General features: G+C 41.2%; 1 protein-coding gene across 5 annotated transcripts; it reads left to right on the forward strand.

Moving 5' to 3' along the window:
* Nucleotides 1-15,457: 15,457 nt before the first annotated feature.
* SRSF5 (serine and arginine rich splicing factor 5) lies at nt 15,458-19,376 on the forward strand. 5 transcript variants are annotated; one of them, XM_058161917.1, is made up of 8 exons: nt 15,458-15,616; nt 16,213-16,356; nt 16,712-16,782; nt 17,003-17,101; nt 17,187-17,256; nt 18,369-18,442; nt 18,537-18,647; nt 18,733-19,376. In XM_058161917.1, the coding sequence occupies exons 2-8, from the start codon at nt 16,231-16,233 to the stop codon at nt 18,980-18,982; spliced, it is 801 nt and encodes a 266-aa protein (XP_058017900.1). In that variant the 5' UTR covers nt 15,458-15,616; nt 16,213-16,230; the 3' UTR covers nt 18,983-19,376. The 5 variants fall into 5 exon arrangements, with proteins under 5 accessions (XP_058017900.1, XP_058017901.1, XP_058017903.1 ...); XM_058161918.1 differs by having other exon boundaries at nt 15,464-15,616; nt 15,783-16,356; XM_058161920.1 differs by lacking the exon at nt 15,458-15,616 and adding an exon at nt 15,623-16,085.
* The last annotated feature ends 2,493 nt before the right edge of the window (nt 19,377-21,869 follow it).

Below are 21,869 nucleotides of genomic sequence, written 5' to 3' on the forward strand. Positions count from 1 at the left end.
TAAATATCATCATCTAGTGTTGAAATGTAGTACTGCAAGAAGGAAAGTACAGAATTCAGTAAAATTTTAATTTTTTTGTCAATCAAGAAAAGAAACATCTGCAGGCTGGAATCAGTCTATTGAAATCCTGAAAATGAGATTGAAGGTTGTCCAAACCAATATGAACCTGAGAGGTATGTTCAGGTAACATAAACAAAAAAATGAAATTGTTTTCCAAATAAGAAGACCTAATACTGGACAGAATACTCCATATGCATTGCAGATTAATAACTAAAGCATTGCAAATAAATGAAGCAATTTTCCAAATAGATAACCATGTAGTACCATTGTACACTTTCCTTTGCAAACAATCCTTTGAGGGAATATAGAGGCTGTTCTGCTCTTCCTACAACTTACTTTTGCAATCAGACTGAGCGCTGTAAACTTCCTACATGTTTACCTTTCATACAGATAGGAACTGGCCACTATTCTCCTGTCTAGTAAAGCAGCAGCCAGTCATCATAGTGTAGGCTTTAAGGATATTGCAAACAATCCCATAGATCAGGGGTGTCAAACTTGCATCGTCACGACATCATCACATGACATATCGGGACTTTTTCCCCCTTCGCTAAACCAGGCATGGGCACGGCCCGCAGACTGGGAGTTTGACAGCCCTGTCATAGATTCTTAAAGACTAACACTTTTATTGAATCAGAAACTGTTAGAAGCTTGAGCATTAGCCTCTGATGGCTCAGCAGACTAAGTCTGTCTGTTATTAACACAGCTGCTTGCAATTACTGCAAGTTCAAGTCCCACCAGGCCCAAGGTTGACTCAGCCTTCCATCCTTTATAAGGTAGGTAAAATGAGGACCCAGATTGTTGGGGGGCAATAAAAGTTGACTTTGTATATAATATACAAATGGATGAAGACTATTGCTTAACACTATGTAAGCCGCCCTGAGTCTTCGGAGAAGGGTGGGATATAAATTCAAATAAAATAAAAAAAAAGAAATGATTATCTATGATAACAAGTAGTCCTTCAAACACCACTATAACCTAGTCCTAAATCTGGAAAGACTTAGAGACAAAATCTTTGAACTACAATAAGAATGTAACATCACATCAATTTCCAATAAAATATCAAAGCAACCATATTCAATGCCTTGATGTGATTTTCACATTTTTAATATCAAAGGTAATATTTATTTTTTTAAAAAAATCAAAAATTAAACTGGCAAATTTTCAATTTATTCATGCTTAAAATATTAGAATAATTTTGTTATTTCTATTGAATCAAATAGATTCCTAGTGCATAAAAAAACCTGCTACATGACAAAAAACAACAACAGATGGCCAGCAAGTTGCCAATAGCTTCAAGGAAGAATTGTAGATGACAAATGGGAGTTCCCAATTCTCTATCTATTCTTCACTTCAAATTCTAAGATATCTTGCCCAAACCTGGTATTATCCAGATGTGCCTAAGTCTAATTATAATTTCCATACAGGTAGTCCTTAACCTATGAGCCGAGATCATAAATCTGTCATGTCACTATGGGACACTGCAAATGGCTATAAATATGAGCCAGTTGCCAAATACCCAAAATACGGTCATATCACTGTGGTAGGGGTGATTGTTGGAATTTCAGAACCAGGTACCAAGTACTTTTTGAGGGTTCCATTATAACCTTGAATGGTTACTAAGCAACTGGTTGTAAGTTGAGGACTATCTGATCCCCAAAGAGCAGCGTCATTATAATAATCATTCACTTTGGCTTTGATGGAGCATTTATTAAAATGTAAAAAGATATATGCACCAGGTCATGGAAAACTCACTTATTATTATTTATTCACCTTCTACTGCTTAGAATAGAGAATATCTTTGGCTTATAACTTGGCCTGAGTTGGAAAAGGATAGCATTCTATTTCTACATTTATATTTGCTTTCTTTAAAACTGAACCTTTCAGTTAAAACCAAAAATATTCTCTCTCAATCTGCAATCTCTTTAGAATATTGTACAATGAAATTATCTTGTTTCAAACCTGAACATGTATGCTCCACTGAATTCAGTAGACTGCCATGTTTTGAAAATGGGCACACACTAAGCATTTCCCAATAAATTTTAGAAGTGAAAATGCCAGTAATATGTCCAATGGCGACATTCAGTCTTTTTATTACAATTTGCCAAAAGACACCAGTATCCTTACAGATTACTTTTTAAGCATGCTCTAACATTTTTCTTTTAATATGTCTTTTATACTTAGTTTTTATCTAACCTTAAAATATATTGTTTCTATACAAGGTGATAAGGGGTAAATGTAAACAGCTACACAGCTTTGCGTACAGCAGATGGTGACACAGCAAACAAAGAAAGGGATAATAAATTGTGAAGTATTGCAGTACTGAGCTAACCTGATCTTTGAACTCCAGTGAGTGCTCCAGCTGCACATTAATGCACAGAGCTATCAAGGGAAAAGGAAACTTAAAGGCAACTCTCTCATTTAAATAACTTTAATATGGAAGGATCACACACTCTTTTTCCAGCTACAAAATGTTGCAAATTACAATTTTACCACATCATAAATCAACTCAAAGGAAATTCAGATGTTGTATGAAACTAACATACATACATTGTGCAATCAATGTACACTGTAGCAAAGCCCTTGGGGCAGAGATTTCTCATTGTTTTCCCAGGCTAGGCCCAAGAGCAGCTGGTACTCCAGCTTGTCTCAAAATGGTATCTCTCATTTGGGATCCATTTCCAAACCTATTACAAGAAACTGAATCTTTCCTTAAAGAGGTAGTCAGATGCACTCACAGCCTGTGGACAAACACATCTACAATATATCAGTCATTTTATCCCTCTATCTGGTTAGACCCAAGGGAATACTGCAAGCTGGACTGAAACAATCTCATTGATCCCTTAATAGAACAAACTGTGTGAAAGAAGTTTCAGTATTGTCTGTCAGGACCAAATGCTTTATAGAACTAGTTCTTCTTTTGCTAACATTTTTGAGATTACACATCACTCATCTTGCCAAAACATACATTTATTTCTAGGTATTCTAGTAGATTTGTAGCTAGCTGAAAAACCACATCCAAAGGATACTCATAAACCGGCCAGAGTCACTTTGGACAGTGAGATGGGCAGCATAAAGATTCAACAGACACACATTCGGACAGTTTTTCTAAGGAGACGTATGGGATCTCCTTTGGCCCAGTGTTGAACTTGCGTATAAAAAACCTAGAAGAAAGGATGGTTAACGAATTCACAATGGCAGTAAACTAAGGAAATTGAAAAATACTGAGGATAAAATCACAATTCAAAATGACCTAAACAATGGAGATGTGAGATGGAATTGGGGACTTATGAACATATGTGGTATAAATGTGACAAGATTAAAAAGTTTTGGCAACAATTGGAGAAAATGATATTTGAAATGATGGGGAAAGTAATAATATTGAGAGTGGAAACTATATTATTGTTGGTAATTAAGGAAATAGAATTAACAAAATATGAAAAAGAATTGATTAGAATTATGATTATAATAGGTAGAATTATAATAGCTAGATATTGGAAATTAGATGTGATTTTTAGAATAGAAGAGTGGAATTCTGAAATGTGGAAATTAGCCTTAAATGATAAAATGACATGTGATATTAAAATTAGAAGTGGTGTGTATAAAGAAGATATTTTCTGGAAGACTTGGAAACCATTCGTGGACTATGCGCTTGGAAAATTGGACGCTTCGGTTCCTGTACCTCGAGAACGTGGATTTTGGCAATTATGAGGACATATCCGAAGACCCAAATCTTCCTTTTTTTTATGTATAACACAAGGGTGGAATAATGTATTTTCTTTTTTGTTTGTTGGAAAAAAGTAATAAAAAAAAATTAAAAAAAACAAAACAAAATGACCTAAACAAGTTTTTGACGTTGGGCCACATTTAGTAGGACTGATTTAGGGCTGCAGCAATGGTGATGGCCTATTTCTGATTAGGAAAAATCAAATGTACAACTGAAAAGATTGAGGAGACCTGGCTTGGTTTTAACGCATGTGAAAGGAGTCTAAGTGGGCTACCAAGTGAAAGTGAGGAAGCCTGATATATAACATGTTTAAAACAACCATGCGTTGTCGGGCTATATCCAGATCAGACAAGCTAAAGTTCCATTGTTCTTTGCATTGTCTAGTCCAGGGGCCAGCAACTTGTGGCTCTTTCACCCCTCTGCTGCAGCTCCCTGTCACTCAAAATATGTGTCACAACCGCCAATGTGCAAAATCTACGGGCATGTGATTTATTGAGCTTTTCAACCCCTGGTAGGCCAACCATGGATAAATCCAAGAAAAGAAAAGTTTCAGAAGAAAACAGAATGTCTAATTCAACCACATATGCTTGTTTTGTGGCCATTCAAGAAGTAGTCAGCCATGGGAAGGGTTTTGTGGCTCGTGGTGTTTTCTTTTCTGTGGGAAACAGGTCCAAATGGCCCTTTGAATTGCAGACTCCTGGCCTAGACTGTACTTGAAGGACTCTGCCTAGCTCTGGGCACTGAGGATTGGACAATCTAAAAGGACCTGGAAAACAATGCCTAGGGTAAGAGGAATGATTGATGACCCAAGCATGTTTAGCTTGCAAAAAAGGCAACTATGAGGAAATATGATAGCAGTTTAAGGCTATGTGTGCAAGAGGAGGTGGGCCTGTTTTCTTTCATCTAAAATGTTGAAATTAAATGAATGGAGATTCAGGCTCAATATAAAGACTTCTCTAATGGTACAAGCTATAAAACACAATAATATATGCCCTCTATCTGTATGGATATTTTCTCATTTCACTTAATTAAGATTCAAGCATATCCTGGTAGCTTCATTTCCCTGCCACACTCCAAGAAATTATCTTAATTTCATATCCACCTGTGAATGTAATAACTTAAGTCATCCTTAGTTAGTCCAATTTTAAAGTAACATTTCCCTTCCTCCCTTATTTGGATGCTGTCCAAAGCAGTTTGAAGGTGTATAAAATCCATTAGCTGTCATTCATTACTTATGCGAGAAGGCCAGCAACAGAGGCAGAACTGGAACTGGCAATGGAGACAGCAAATTTCACATCACTGTATTTTTCTGCTGAATAAAAGATAAGCAGATAGCAGTTAAACCAAGGAGAGAACTAAAAAAATAAACAAGGAAAATAAGGAGTTTGATGACATGCGAACATGAAGTGTAACAACATGACAGAAGGGTACTCTTAAGAAATAATTTGGGTTTACTAATCGCTCATTGATAATTAATGCCTGTATATTTACATATTCTGCATTTGATGTGCAATTATTTGAATCTGAAGCTGGAAAGCTGTTTCAAATGTAATGTGTATGTATTTGCAGAACTCATGAATGATTCTTTGAAGCTTCATCTTTTGCTCGGTTTGCATGATAACCCAGAAAGGTTCCAGGAAAACATGTGTTAAGGAGTTTGAGACTTACTTATTTATTCATATAGCTACCTCTCAAATCAGTAACTCTAGGTGGCAAACTACCATGTTTTCCCCAAAATAAGACCCTGTCTTATATTTTTTTTGAACCCTGAAATAAGCGCTTGGCTTTATTGCCATGCACTTGGGCTTATTATCAGGGGATGTCTTATTTTGGGGGAAACCGGGGATCATTAAAACAATTAAAACCCCTTAATACATACAGACAGACAGATAGACAGCAGCCAAGAGATGCTATAATCTGTCAATATAACCAGAAAATGGGACCTTTTACCTTCAGGACCTGAGACCTGGGCACATAGCCAGGTACTCTTCAAGGACTTCTAAAAGATCAATAGGGTTGGGGTCATCGTAATCTCATGAGGAAGGATGTTCCAGAGAGCAAGGGCTACGACAGAAAAGGCATGTCTCCTGGTCCCTGCTAACCAACATTTCTTGCAGATTGGATATGTTCTGTGCCCATCCTGGCATACAGGATTGGACAGATAGAGACAACTAGGAAAAGATGGCCTCTCAGGTAGCCTGGTCCCAAACTAGGGAAGGCTTTAAAGGTGACAACCAGCACCTTGAATTGCACCTGGAAACACACTGGCATTCAAATGCAATCCCTGAAGTAGTGGTGTTACACATGCCCAATAGCCAACACCATTGGTTTATTTCCTGTCTTTTCTGTTTTTTACAAATAACTCAAGGCGTTTATACTTGCAACTACATTCTGTACCAGTTGAAGATTACAAATGTCCTTCAAGGATAGCCCCATGTAGAGTGCAATAGTCTAAATGGGAGCTCATGAGGACAGTGACAGTGAGCAGACACTCTCAGTTCAGATATGGGCACGACAAGTACACAACCTGAAGTTGTTTTCATACCTTTAATTGGTATAGAAAGTATCTTAATGTTGGTGTTAAGTTCGGGTATTGACGAGGCAGGAGACCAGGTTAGTGACAACAGCTCTTTAATATAGTGTGACCCAGCAAAACTCTGGAGAAAAACCTCTCCTTATATACACTTCAGCCTGAGGCTGCAACCAATCAGGAACGAGATATTTCCCGCCTAAAACTCCCGCCAAAACTTACAGTAATACATTACACTCCTTCCCTCCCAGAAGGCACTTTGCCAATATTTGCATATTACTTCTCTACGTAGTCCTGCAGGTCGTGGGCGTCTCCTGACTCTCCCGGACCTGCGCAGTTCACTTTCTGGAGTTGAGTCGAGCTTGCGGAGGGACTTTTCGTTCCTCTGAGCTCCTCCTCCCGGCCATCCGGCCCTGGATTATTCGCCGGCTCGGACCTGCTGTCCTCTCGAGGGGCCTGAGGGTGTCGCTGGACCTCGCCTGGCTCAGATAAGTCTCTGTTTGGTTCTATGCTTTCTGTTTGTTCTCGGCTCCAGTCAGCTGTGGGGTTAATTAAATCATAGTCAGGGCTGGTCTCGCCTAATTCTGCCTTATCGCTCAATCTGTTTCTTAATTGATCTATGTGGCGCCTCCAAACTCTGCCATCGTCTATTTCCACTAGATACGATTTGGGGCCCGTTTGTCTATGACTATCCCCTCTTCCAGTTTGGGCCGTCGCTATAATTATGGGCCCACACTGAGTCTCCTATGTTTAATTCCCGGAGTCTATCTGGTTTTGTTTTGAACCCGTCCTGCACGTGGTTGGTGTAGCCGGTCTAGCGGGCACCTTAGCTTCCGCCCATTAATAGCTCGGCTGGGCTGCGGCGGTGGCCACACAGGGGTCCTGTGTTGGGCGGTTAGGAATCGTCGATTTGTGCCTGCCAGTCTCCGGGGCTGCCGTGATAGCGCTTCTTTGCACTCCGAACAAAGCGTTCAGCAAGGCCGTTCGGCGCGGGGTGGAGCGGCGCTGAGAGGGCATGTCGGATGCCCTCTTCAGCCAGGTACCCTTCAAATAATGCTGCGGTGAACTGTGGGCGTTATCGGACACGAGGGTGTCCGGTAGCCCGTGCGTGGCGAATAGGTGTTTTAGTGCTGAAATGACGGCTCCAGCGGTTGTGGATTTCATTAGGATGATCTCCAGCCATTTGGAGAATGCATCCACCACAATTAGAAATGTTTGGCCGTGGAAGGGCGGCAAAATCAATGTGTCGGGACCAAGGGCCTTGGGGTTTCTCCCACTCCAACACTGGGGCCGTGGGTGGTAGTGGTCTGGATTCCTGACATACCTGGCATCGCCAACCCTGTCACCGATTTCCTGTCCATTAGGGGCCACCAGACATAGCTCCTGGCTAGCCCCTTCATCCTTACAATTCCTGGGTGACCCTCATGCAGTAGTTCCAGGACTTTTTTCCTCAGCTTCTCTGGAACTACCCCCCTATCCCCCCCGAGCAGGCACCCCTTGCACAGACAATTCCCTCTTTCTTTACAAATTCTCTAAAGCAGTCGCCCGGTATGTGCCATCCCTTGAACCCAACCGATTACAGTTCTTAAGACAACGTCCGGTAGGAGGCCGAGCCACTTCCTGCGATGTGACTGGCCCAGAGTCCCAAGAGTCAATTAGTAGAACGGGGGTGCCCGGAGTAGGGTCCTCGATTTCCCCGGGCAATGGGCATCTGCTCAGTGCGTCCGCATGCCCCAGCTCTTTTCCCGGTCGATGCTGTAGTTTGTAAGAGTAGGCGGCCAAAAAGATAGTCCATCTGGTCAGCCGGGGTGATAGTGCCACTGGCGTTGGGCGGTCGCCAGCCAGTAAGCCCAATAGTGGTCTGTGGTCAGTGATAATGTCAAAGTCTCTCCCGAAAACGTATTCGTGGAATTTTTTCACCCCTGACACTATTGCGAGAGCCTCCCTATCTAGCTGGCTGTAATTTCTCTCAGCCGGGGACATCGTTCGTGAGTAGAACGCTATAGGGGCTTCTGTGCCGTTTGGGAGTCTGTGGCTAAGTACAGCTCCTACTCCATAGGGGGACGCATCACAAACCAATACTAACGGCAGCCTGTTATTGTATTGTATTAACAGGCTATCGCTTGATAGCAAACTTTTTACTGCCTCAAATGCCCTATTCTCTGACTTCCCCCACGACCAAACTGTGTTTTTTCCAAGCAATTTATGCAACGGTTCAGCAACGGTTGCCTTGTCTTTTAAAAACACGGCGTAAAGTTTACCAGACCCAGGAAAGCCTGGAGTTCTGTCTTGTTTTTGGGTGCTGGGGCTCTATTTATCGCCTTGACTTTGCTCTCAGTGGGGTGAATCCTTTTTGTCTATTCTATAGCCCAAAATTCAACAGATTCGACCCCTATCTGACACTTGCTTGCTTTAACTTTTAATCCTGCCGTCCTAAAAATGGCCAAAACTTTCCTTAATCGCTTCCCCAGTTCTCTTAAATCTTCCCCTGATACCAACACATCATCGAAATAGGGCACGACTCCCGGTAACCCTTGTAGGAGTCGCTCCATCAAATTTTGGAATAGCCCCGGGGCCACACTCACCCCAAACTGTAACCGGGTGCACTTAAAGGCACCCGGTGCGTTACAATGGTCTGGGCTTCAGCTGTGCTAGCATCTACGGGTAGCTGTTGGTAGCTTGTGCCAAGTCTAATTTGGCGAAAACTTGTCCGTGCCCTAGTGAGTGCAATAAGTGTTGCACTACTGGAACTGGGTAGGCGCTCTTTTGCAATGCTTTGTTCAAGGTAGCCTTGTAATCAGCGCAAATTCTTATGGACCCGTCTGGTTTTATAGGGGTGACGATTGGCGTCTCCCATTTGGCATGGTCAACTGGCACTAGTATCCCCTGGCTGACTAATTTATCTAACTCTTTGTCGATTTTAGGTTTGAGTGCAAAGGAACCCTCCTTGCCTTTAACCTAATGGGAGCTATTTGGGGTCTAAATTGAAGGATATAGGGGTCCCCTTATACTTGCCTAAACGGTCCTCGAATCGTCTGCGAATTCCTCCATTAGGCGTTTGCAGGTTGCATCCGCTCGGTGGACGCCAGTCACCCCATTCCCAACGCCCGGAACCAGTCTAGCCCCAGCAAACTTGGCAAGGTTCCTCGACTAACGTGATGGGCAGGGTCTTTTCGTATGTTCCGTACTTGACCTCGGCGGTCGTTGTCCCTCGAACAGGGATGCGGTTGCCCTGGTAATCCTGCACCCGGAGCCGTTGTTTCTGTAGCTTGCGCTTTGCGATGTGCGGCAAGGCTTTCACAAAAGTGTCCCAGGACATGATTGTGATAGCTGATCCTGTGTCTACTTCCAGTCGGCACGGTACGCCTTCAATTGTCGGGTTTGTGAAGATCTTTTCTTCGATGCGGGTAGCTGCGTGGTCTATGGTAACAGTCATTCGGTTTGACTTCGCGCTCTTTCTTTCCTGGCCAATCGCGGTCGCCTTGCCGATCTCGCTCTGATTGGCTGGTTTGAAATTCGGCGGAATGTGGGGTTCCCACCCTTGCCCCAGAGCCGCTCTGATTGGCGGATTTGAATTTTCGGCGGGAAGGTTGGGGTGCTCGGCAGACTTGAGCCAGGTGCCCCTTCCTTTCACACCGCCGGCAAATGGCGTCCCTGAACTTACATCTTTGGCGCTGATGTCGCCCCCCGCAACTTCCGCATTCCTCCGGGTCTTCCCTTGTCGATTTGGCGGTGGAGTGGACTTCTTCCTCCTCTTCGCTGGTTGACTCACGATAGGTTTCTTCGTGGTGGACTGTGCTCGGCTTTGCGCCCGCCATCGGCGTGAGTCGCTTTTGTAAGGTGTCTGCTGCATGGTTGGACATCTCATGGGCTCTGGCTTCGTCCAGAGCGTTTGCCAATGTCAGGTTGCTCTTGGCTGGCAACCGTCTCCTCAAACGGATGTCTCTGACCCCCGTATAAGTTGTTCCAGCAGCTCTTCGTCCAGATCGCGGTACTGCAATGCTTGGAGGCTTGTCTCAGGGCTGCCATGTAGTCGCTGATAGACTCGCCTTCTTGTTGCCTCGCTCCCCAAACTCGTACCGTCGAGCGTATTTGGGCGGGGCTGGTGCGTAGTGATTCTTCAGGAGGGTCTGAAGGGTCTGCCACGACACGGAGTGTAGCGGTGTTGGCTCCGCCAGGGCTTCTGACGGCGATGACTGCGGACCCACAGTGGCTTATGAAGTAAGCCCGTTTGCGGTTGTCGGAGACTCCCTGTAACTCGTTTGCCTCCAGGAAACTTTCGAAACGGGTCATATATATTCCCCATGTTTCCTGGGCAGGGTCAAACGGAGTGGGTGGCGTGTAGCCGGTCATCGCTGCATTCGCTATCACCTTGCTGGGTTTGATTCTCGTAGTGAGTTCAGCTCTGTTCTGGTGCTCTGCCTCAAGATCCCACCTTCGTCGCCAATGTTAAGTTCGGGTATTGACGAGGCAGGAGACCAGGTTAGTGACAACAGCTCTTTAATATAGTGTGACCCAGCAAAACTCTGGAGAAAAACCTCTCCTTATATACACTTCAGCCTGAGGCTGCAACCAATCAGGAACGAGATATTTCCCGCCTAAAACTCCCGCCAAAACTTACAGTAATACATTACAGTTGGATTCAAAACACCCTTGTTATCTTGAAAGCAAACAGCTTTCACAGCTCGTAAACAATCCTAATTTTGTCAGAATATGATTATTTCACAATCAATATGTATGTTTTTATAAAATAACGTGAGGAAAAAAGATAGGACTTTGTCACATTGGAATTAAAATCTAAAGAGATTACAAAAGCATTCTCTGACATGGAGGCAATTAGTTTCATGAACTGGATGTGACTGAATTAATAGCATTTTTTTTCTTGTGCAGGGGGATTTTCATTCAAACATTCTTTTGTTAGCCAGTAAGGATGGCCCGGATTATGTAAGAGATGACTTACATAAATCTAATTTGATGGAAATGTCTCCATTACTCATATCAAAAATGTTCAAGATGCATAACAATTCATATTACTTAGGCAATACAAACTAATATATGTCGGTGAATATTGTGGAATGAGATTGTAACAGAAGCTGCATTTCCACGAGGCAAGGCCTTTTCATGCTAGTATGAAATGTGAATAGATATTTCTGTTGTAATTTTTATTACAACAAATGTTTCTCTCTTAATTGAACTGCAGAGTTTTTTGGGAGGAAGAGAATTGGTCCTATTCCAATTTATGAAAAGTTATATAAGTACCCAAATGGAGCAGTTAGATAAGTTGGACAGAGTTTGTAATTACTTTAGCCAGGTAAGAAGCAGCTACCTAAAAAAAATACCTCAAGTGGGTTTTTTAAAGAGAGGTTAGAGTCATTTCTCCTTTTTCCTATTAGCCACCAGAATGTTAAACTTTGATATTCTTTGCCATATGATAGTTATTCTGGTTTTGGTTTAAATATCAAATCAGTCTAACCATCTCTAGTGGAGGAGTCCAAATTTATACTTTTATACTTAAGTTGCTTAAATGACAATTTAAAAGTGTGCCAAATATTTATTTAAACTCAAATTGTTCCTGACAACTTCTTAGCAACAGTACCCAAACTATTTTCCAGCAAACAACTATTTAAGTGCTTATCACATTTACAAAAAGAGTTTTATCCCAAGAGTTTTATTTATAATTGGTAGCCCACTTATCCAAGCTTTTACTGCGAGCTTTTATTCTCGTGAAAGCCTAACACATTTATTACAGCATATACTTTTGTGGATTAAAAAGTCTCTTAAATGCTTTTATATATGAAAATTAGTATCCATTTACACAGTGGTGGGATTCAAATAATTTAACAACCGGTTCTCTGCCTTAATGATTTCTTCCAACAACCAGTTCACCAAACTGCTCAGAAAGTTAACAACCGGTTCTCCCGAAGTGGTGCAAACTGGCTGAATCCCACCACTGCATTTACAACATAAAACATATGATATTGCAGTGTAATGTGAGAAACATGCAGGGAAACAAAACAAACACTTCATAAATGCAAGGCACAACATAGGAGAACAAGCTTATTAGGACAGGATTCAGGAGTCCATCTGCATCTGAAAGACAAAGGTCACTCTTTTGAAGACAGCAATTTCACATTCTGGACAGAAAGGATCACTGGTTTGAAAGAGGGTTCAAAGAGGCCATCATATTAAAATTGAACGACTGTCTCTCAACGGAGGGGGAGGATATGGCATCAACTATCTCTTGTCTACAATACAGTCCTTTCAGTAGTCCCAAGAAGGTTCCTCACCCATTTGTAGAATAGAATAGAATAGAATTTTTTATTGGCCAAGTGTGATTGGACACACAAGGAATTTGTCTTGGTGCATATGCTCTCAGTGTACTTAAAAGAAAAGATACCTTCATCAAGAATTCTAAGGTACATCACTTAATGATAGTCATAGGGTACAAATAAGCAATCAGGAAACAATAAATCGTAAGGATACAAGCAACAAAGTTACAGTCTGATTCAGATGACCTTCAGGGTGCAGATAAACCCCAAGTGGCCTCAACTGACTCTCAGAGAGCTAAGATCAGATGCCTGCAAAGATTATGAATTTTTCCATTCTCCACCTGTCAGTTAGAACTGAAGAAACTTCTTCAATGAGAAGCAAAACATTTTCAAAGAAAAAAACAAGGAAGTTCAGTTACCTTTTAGGGGGAAAAAAGCACCTTTTGGATAATCATGACCTGGATGATTGAGAATCATAGACATAAAGCTTATATATACACCAGTCAGAACTGTCTTATACTGTAAAGATGGATTTCCAACTCAAGAGTTTCTTTAGAAGATTAGTACAAACACATTAGAGGAAATTGCATTAGTGAATTATCAATTTCAAGACATTTCCTCAAAGCCTTAGTTTGTTAATAAGTTAGAATTTACATTTGTAGAGATGAAAGTTAAACCATTGACATAGTGAGAGCAAAACAAAATCTGACTGTATTGCAAAAACACATTCAAATTCTTTACTAATAAATACAGTACAGTAGTTTCCCGTAAAAGTTGAAAATGTAATGTGTAAATTTCATTGGATAGAGGCCTCAGTTTGTTTATACAGTTAAGTACTACTCTTTAAAAATCCATGATTTTGTTCATAATACTAAATACTAATATTAAAATTTGTTAAGGAACTGATCATGGCTTGGTTCACAGATTATAACCGGAGATTTCACAAATACAAATCTAAAATCAAATCCCATTATAGTTTAGCAACATGTGAACCAAGACTGAGGGTATACTGATGCTAAGATGGCTGTAAAGCTGCAATCTTACTGGTGCTAAATTTTAAAAATTAAAAATATACACAGGAATAAAACCCTTTTGCATTTTCATACCAACTGCCTGCTTTTTAAAATTAAAAAGGAACAGGACTAAATCTTCTCTAATCCCATACAGCGTACCAAAAATAAGGAGGATACGGATGCTGTTCCCTTGTCTAACTGTGAAACTAATCAGGCAATCAAAAGGCATATCAAAAATTAATTAGAAAAGCTATCTGGCACCTTTCCTAGCTGAGTTGCGAAACTGACTAGAGAAATTTGTCCTTTACTACTATAAGTACTAACACCCAGTGTATTAGAACGGATTGAAAAAATACTGGTTAAAAAGAGTTGGCCAGAAAGGCTGGCATAAAACAGCCCGGGGCTCTGGAGTCCTCACTTTACCTCTCGAACCCCGCCCAAGTGCTGAAAAACAAAGCCTTGTTGAGGTGGGAAACCAACGAAGTATCTCGCACTCAACAACCCATAGGGCAAAGCTGGCTGAGGAATTCTGGGAGTTGCAGTCCACAAGTCTTAAGGTTGGAGACCCCTGCCATAAGGCGAATCCCCCTGGCTCCGCGCAGAGAGGCGGGCTCGCACAACCTGCAGCCCCTTCCCCGCCTTGCGCTCCAGGTTTTTCAGACCCCCCGCCCGAAAGTTCCTTGGCGTTTGGGGGCATCCTCCTCCCCATCCCGCGCAGTTTGGGAAAATCAGCCGAGATTTTAGGAAAGCAAGTCGAGAGAAGGGCGGCTGAGCCGGCTTCCATGTAGCCCTGGGAAACCGGGTCGGACGCAGGCCAGCGGGCGGAGAAGGGAAGGAGGACGAGAGGCTGAGCGCGAAGGGATGGAGAGAGAGAGAGAGCGCCTTCGTTTCAGGTACAAAACAAAACAAAACAAGCAGACCCTAGTTTGTTCAATTGGTACAGAAGGCTCCCTCCCCCGAGATTAAATTTAGACTTAGAATAACTTTATTGTCACTGAATGCACATGAATCGGCACACATTAAAATGACATTTCGTTGCATACAGCTCTCAAAGGGTCACTACCTCCAATACACACTACGTAAACATGACTCAATGAATGCACAATTCTGCATATACCCACATCTATTATATGGCACAGAGAATCAACACAGTCTAGTTCGGTTGTACACATGTACTTGGCGAGATTAAAAGCCAGGTAAAGACACAATGGTGCCAAAAAGGAGTTACGGAAAGGTGTTTTGCACGTTATGTACTACGCGACCCACCCACTCCGCTCTTGGAGCTAACAATTATGAGCTGCAACAATCCAGACGAGCGCTACTTTGCTGCCATCTCGTGGTCATCCGGATGGTTGTAGCCTTGATTTGGTTACCACCACCACCCGCTTAACCTTGTCCCTTATGTAAAACTGCCCTCTTTTGTAAATGTCAATGGAGATTCTCAGTCATCCAGGACATGGTTCCCCCAAAAGTGCTTTTTCAAGAGGCAACTGGACTTTCTGGGTTTTCTTTGAAGACGCTTCGCTTCTCATCCAAGAAGCTTCTTCACCTCTGGCTGGATTCCTTCCATCCACCACCATCCAGCCAGAGCTGAGGAAGCTTCTTGGATGAGAAGCGAAGCGTCTTCAAAGAAAACCCAGAAAGTCCAGCTACCTCTTGAAAAAAAGCACCTTTGGGACCCTCTTTTGTAGTTTCGGCAGACTATAACATACTTAAAAGGAGGGAGAAACAGACTATTGCGCATGCGCCTAACTACTTCGAAGCATTGGACTTTTTTTCCCGTCTCAGACAAGCCGAGCGCCCTTCCCCCCATTCCTCGTCTTCGTTTTCCACCTATCACTGAACTACAAGCACGTCACGTGCCTCCACGATCACGTGGGACGAGCTTCCATTTTGTGGCGTAGTTAAAGCTCGATCTATCCAGTCGAGGCGAGGACGTCGTCGGGGCCGGTTGGCAACTCCTCTTTGTCCGTTGACACCTGCACTTTTTTTTAAAAAAAAAAACCGACATCAGACGATCGTAAGTGCCTGTCTATTGAAATTTAATAGGCGATCTAGAAGAGCGGGGGCGGGGGAGAAAGAAACGGTTGCATTGTATAAGTCTGATTAAGTGGGAGAGAAGCTTTAAACGTACTTTGAACCGTCTGCGGTGTGTGTGTGTGTGTGATTACATTTCCTCTTAACAGAAAAAGCCAGGAGAGGTAACATTGGCCTGGAACATTGGGGTGCGGTTGCGCCGCCATTTCGTGAAAGCGATCAAAAGGGCTAGGATTGATGGGCGGTCGTGTGCAACGCGCATGCGCAGCTCTCCGTAACTTCGCGTTGGCTGCTTAGGCTGCCTGGAGAAAAGGCGGAACCGAGGTGGCATTTTCCAATTGGACGATGGGAGGCTGAGCTCGGTGGCTGGTTGGAACGCGGGGCGGGGCGATGGGCCCTGCGTGGGTTCTGCCTTTACTGATGTCAGACTGCGGCAACCGAGGGCGGAGGAGGTACTGCGGCAATGAATCGAGCTGGCAGGGCCAGCAGCAGCTGCCGCTGATCCTTTTGGGCGGCGGCCATCTTTTTTTTTTCTTCTCTGCCGACTTGAATTTTTACGTTAATTTTTTTCTTCTGCAGCTACTTTAAAACGGTACCATGAGTGGTTGTCGTGTATTCATCGGAAGGCTAAATCCAGCCGCCAGAGAGAAGGATGTAGAGAGATTCTTCAAGGGATATGGACGCATCCGAGACATTGATTTGAAGAGAGGTTTTGGATTTGTGGTAAGCGATAAAAAAAATGCTTCGTACAAGCAGCACTTTGTGGCGATGAAATTGATTACTTCCTATGGGGAAAAGGAGCGCGGGGGTGGGTGGGGTTGGTAGCCACTTCAGACCCATCAGTCTTTTAAGTATGTAAGAACGATCTTCGCAGTGGCAATACACTTGGTAATATGTAGAGCTGATAGTAAAAAAAAGTGACAATGCAGTCTTTAGTAATTTTCCTCACAAAGGGATTTGGAATAAATTGGACCAAAACACAAATGAAGTGGCTGCCGTTCTGTGCCTTTAAGAAACTTGAAACTAACCAGAGATGCCATTCAGTAAATCACTGATGCATTATTTTGTTATGTATCAGGAGTTTGAAGATCCCAGAGATGCTGATGATGCAGTCTATGAATTGGATGGAAAAGAACTCTGCAGTGAAAGGTAACATTTCATAACCCTTTGATTGCATGTACATGTTTTATTATATGCTTGACAATAGCAGTGCTAAAACACATTCTTTGCAAATATATTCGACCGGTATGTTCAGGTTGGCCTACTTTGTCTGAAACTGGAAGGAGTCATAATTAGTCTCATATTAACGTCACACATAGATGGAATGGACTGTTGTATTATAAATAGGTGTAATTAATTTGCTTTCTAGAGTTACAATCGAACATGCTAGAGCCCGTTCTAGAGGTGGAAGAGGCAGAGGGCGTTATTCTGATCGTTTTAGCAGCCGCCGTCCACGAAATGACAGAAGGTAAATACTATGCAAAGAACATAATGATGCTCAGTTTAACTTTCTGTAGGCATAACTAATGAACTGGACATTTTGTTTTTGCTAGAAATGCACCACCTGTAAGAACGGAAAATCGTCTCATTGTAGAAAATTTGTCTTCTCGAGTCAGCTGGCAGGTTTGTTAAACATGATTATCTTAGACTTCATTTAATGGGTATGTAATATATAAATTTTTTATTAATGATTAATTTTTATCTTAAATTTAAAACATTTATCAAAATTATTAATTAATGTTTAAATGCATTGTTCAAAAGTAGTTTAATAGTATTTTAATGTAATTTTACCATGTTTTAAAACTCCATTTTAACCACTTTAAAAATCCATTTTATTTGCCAGCCTATCTGTGTCGTTGGCCTTATGACGAGGAGTGCCTGTGGGTTATCCTAATCGTTCTGTCTTGGTCACTCTTGGTTGGGCCTGGTTGACTTTTCCAGTCAGCTCCTCCAGTGTATCAGTTGGCCACCTCTAGATCTGTGTTTGCCGGTCTAGACGTAATCGATGCACTTCCTTAAAGTGCCGGGTTGCAGCGATCCCCGAAAGTTAACGAGATCTGATTCCTAAGTTGAGAACTGTACCTCCTCTAAAGCTTCGAAATAAGAGATCGTGATCGAGAGATTTGAAAGATACGAATTAGGTGGTCCTTGGAATCCTGATCGCAGTAAAGTGATCCTTGGTGTAACTTCACAAGAGTAGAGAATGTCTGGATCCGACAGTAGTCTGCTAATAGGCAGGGCTGTGCGATTAAAGGCTTCCATCGACTGGGTAGTTCTCTTCAAATGGTTGGCGAAGAGCCAGTCGGGCATGTACCGTGGTGGTATCTTCGATCGCTTAATGCAGTTTGCTGCTTGGCTAGCCTAGGGAAATGTTAATGAAGGTAAAGTAAACTATATTTTTAATGACATATGGGGCACAAAATAACTGGTTTTTGTTTTGTAAATGTGCTGTTTAGTTGTAAGACATTTCAGAATGCTTTCATACAAGTAAATTGTCTTGCATTCAGTTGTGTAAAATGTATAAACAAATAACTTATGATTTGCGCATTTTGCTTAAAGCAATATGCTATTTTCATTTATTTCGTGCCCTGATATATTGTATCAAATATGGAATTATCTACATGTGTGGCATCTGCCACATTTTAATTGTTAACATCTTTTTTTGCAGTAGTAATTTTTATTAATTTATAAACATTGTCTTCTTCCTTTATCTAACATATTTAATCTTGTGATAGGATCTCAAAGACTTCATGAGACAAGCTGGGGAAGTAACATTTGCAGATGCACACAGGCCCAAACTAAATGAAGGGTAAGTATTTTGGAACCATTGTAAAGTAGATTTTTTGGGGAAGTTTAAGCTTTGATAGTTTAATATATAAGCTGTATTTGTTTTTTTTAATTAGGGTGGTTGAGTTTGCCTCTTATAGCGATCTAAAGAATGCCATTGAAAAACTTTCTGGCAAGGAAATCAATGGAAGGAAAATCAAACTAATTGAGGGCAGCAAAAGGCACAGGTAAGAACTCAGCTAAGATATGCTAGTGTATACACAATAGTGGTCAGGATAAACCTAACCTAACATGGATATTTACCTTTTTTAGTAGGTCCAGAAGCAGGTCTCGTTCCCGTAGCAGGAGCTCTTCAAGATCTCGTAGCCGTTCTCGTTCAAGAAGCCGCAAGTCTTACACCAGATCCAGGAGCAGGAGCCGTAGCAAATCAAAATCAGTTAGTCGATCTCCTGCCCCTGAAAAGAGTCAGAAACGTGCTTCCTCCAGTAGATCAAAGTCTCCAGCTTCTGTGGACCGCCAGAGATCACGCTCAAGGTCAAGATCTGTAGATAGTGGCAACTGAATTGTTGCCTTGGAACTTTTAAACCATACTTGCTAATAGTTGTGGTAAGTATGTGACTTTTGGGAAAGAGGGACTGAACCAGGGGAGGGGAGGGTTGTAACAACTTTGTAAATGTGGACCATCAGAAAGTTACTGAACTAATTGTATTCTCTTTTTGATAATCTTTTTCTTGCTCACTTCATTAAATCAGAAGTGTGTAGCTTTATGTATATTGCTAGAGTTCTTTGAAGAAACTAATTTTTTTGTATTTAAAAAAAATCTAATTCTGAACATTTTCTCAGTATACTCTTAGTAATTGAAATTTGGGATGTTAAATGTTTTAAATTGGTTAATTGAGCTTTACACCAGCTGTAAATAAAGCTTTATTTCAGGTTTTGGGAATGATTCCCAAATATTTGTTTGCTGCCTTGGCCATATTTCCAAACATATTGGTCAAAACTCAATAAAACTTTTTTTTAAAAAAATCAGTTGTTTTTCTTTCAAAGCTGTGGGAGAGTTGCGTTTTACATGGGTTTGCAATTAGATATAATTTTTTTTTTTTTTTTGTATAAAAAGTTTTTATTGGTCAAAAAAGATTTATGCAAATACATATCAGGTATGGTAAATTTTCATTTTTCTTATACATGATAAGAATTTTACTCAAAATTTTAAACACATACAACAGCCATATGGCAAGCAGGTGATACGAAGTAGCTAAGTTTCAATCTTACATACACAATAAGGAAGGGTCAAGAATAATCAGAATATCATACGAAAGAGAATAAGGAAAACCAACACAATACCAAATATCTTTGTCACTTCCTAGTTTTGGATCTCAGAACTCTGGGTTCAGCCTGACCCAACTCCAGGGCCGCAACAGCGGCAGCCGCCTCCGCCCCATGGTCTATAACCTCCCCTTCTTCAATTCCTGGGTCATCTAAATCCAGGAGGGCTTTGTGTTCCTCCACGTAGGCCGCAGCCTCCGCAATTGTACTAATTTTTTTCGTAATGCCCTCCCGGAAAATCATCAATCCCTCTGGCATCAGCCATCTGAAGCCCACTCCCTTCTGGTACAATTTGCTTGATAAAAAGTAATATTTCTTTCTCATTTCACGTACCTGTCTGGGAATCTGCCTCAGAATGGCTATCTCCCTGCCCCTATAAGTCAGTGCCCCACTCCTATGTTTTCTATCTCTCGTCTCTCTTTTCACAAATTTGACATGAACCTCTCTAGGAACTGCATGCGTGCGTGCATATTGTGAATTAACTCTATAAACTCGATCCACATCCCAATTCATAAAATCAACACCTCTCCCAAGAAATTCTCCCAACAGTTTAGTCACAACATCTCTCAAGTCTTCTTGGTCCACTTCTTCCAAATTTTGAAACCTAAGGAAATAAGACATTTTATCCATCTGTAGTCCAAGCACAGCATTGCTTGTCGTCTCCCCTCTTTTCTGCACTGCCCGCATCTCACCCTCAGACCTTCCACTTTCTGCTTATTTTCTGCTGAGACTTGTTGAGTATCCTTTAAATCCTTTTGGATAGTCACAATTTCTGCTCTTATTTCATCCAGTTTCTTGTCCATATTAGATAACTTTTCCAGAATTCTCTCCATTTCTCCAGCAGTTGGTCTCTGACCTTTTGCCATTTAAAAAATCTAATTCTGAACATTTTCTCAGTATACTCTTAGTAATTGAAATTTGGGATGTTAAATGTTTTAAATTGGTTAATTGAGCTTTACACCAGCTGTAAATAAAGCTTTATTTCAGGTTTTGGGAATGATTCCCAAATATTTGTTTGCTGCCTTGGCCATATTTCCAAACATATTGGTCAAAACTCAATAAAACTTTTTTTAAAAAAAATCAGTTGTTTTTCTTTCAAAGCTGTGGGAGAGTTGCGTTTTACATGGGTTTGCAATTAGATATAATGTATTCTACAATTTTTACTTAATATTTGATACTTGGAATAATACTTCGCAGGTAATAAATGGTTCATGAAATAATGGTATAAAATTGTAAATGTAATACATGTAACTAAGATGCCATCTTGGCTTACTACAGCCAGCCCTAAGTGAGGATAAGGAATCTTCAGGTAAATGGTATTTTAGCGTAACTATAATTACATGGAATATTTGGAAATGAAAATAGAACTGTCGTGGCTAGGATAAAAGCTGTTTAGGTAATCTAAAGTGCTCTGATGTGAAATGAAGATAACATAGGTCATTTCTATTGATCTAAGTAGCTCAGTTGTGTGAGTAGTTTGAATTTAATATGGCACAGTTTAATATGTCAACAGTTTGCTAACCTAGCTTCTGGTTTAATGTGCTCTATGAAAATAGAACTGTCGTGGCTAGGATAAAAGCTGTTTAGGTAATCTAAAGTGCTCTGATGTGAAATGAAGATAACATAGGTCATTTCAATTGATCTAAGTGGCTCAGTTGTGTGAGTAGTTTGAATTTAATATGGCACAGTTTAATATGTCAGCAGTTTGCTAACCTAGCTTCTGGTTTAATGTGCTCTATGAAAATAGAACTGTCGTGGCTAGGATAAAAGCTGTTTAGGTAATCTAAAGTGCTCTGATGTGAAATGAAGATAACATAGGTCATTTCAATTGATCTAAGTGGCTCAGTTGTGTGAGTAGTTTGAATTTAATATGGCACAGTTTAATATGTCAGCAGTTTGCTAACCTAGCTTCTGGTTTAATGTGCTCTATGAAAATAGAACTGTCGTGGCTAGGATAAAAGCTGTTTAGGTAATCTAAAGTGCTCTGATGTGAAATGAAGATAACATAGGTCATTTCAATTGATCTAAGTGGCTCAGTTGTGTGAGTAGTTTGAATTTAATATGGCACAGTTTAATATGTCAGCAGTTTGCTAACCTAGCTTCTGGTTTAATGTGCTCTATGA

This window comes from Ahaetulla prasina, chromosome 1, assembly GCF_028640845.1.
Source record: "Ahaetulla prasina isolate Xishuangbanna chromosome 1, ASM2864084v1, whole genome shotgun sequence".
Lineage (NCBI taxonomy): Eukaryota > Metazoa > Chordata > Lepidosauria > Squamata > Colubridae > Ahaetulla > Ahaetulla prasina.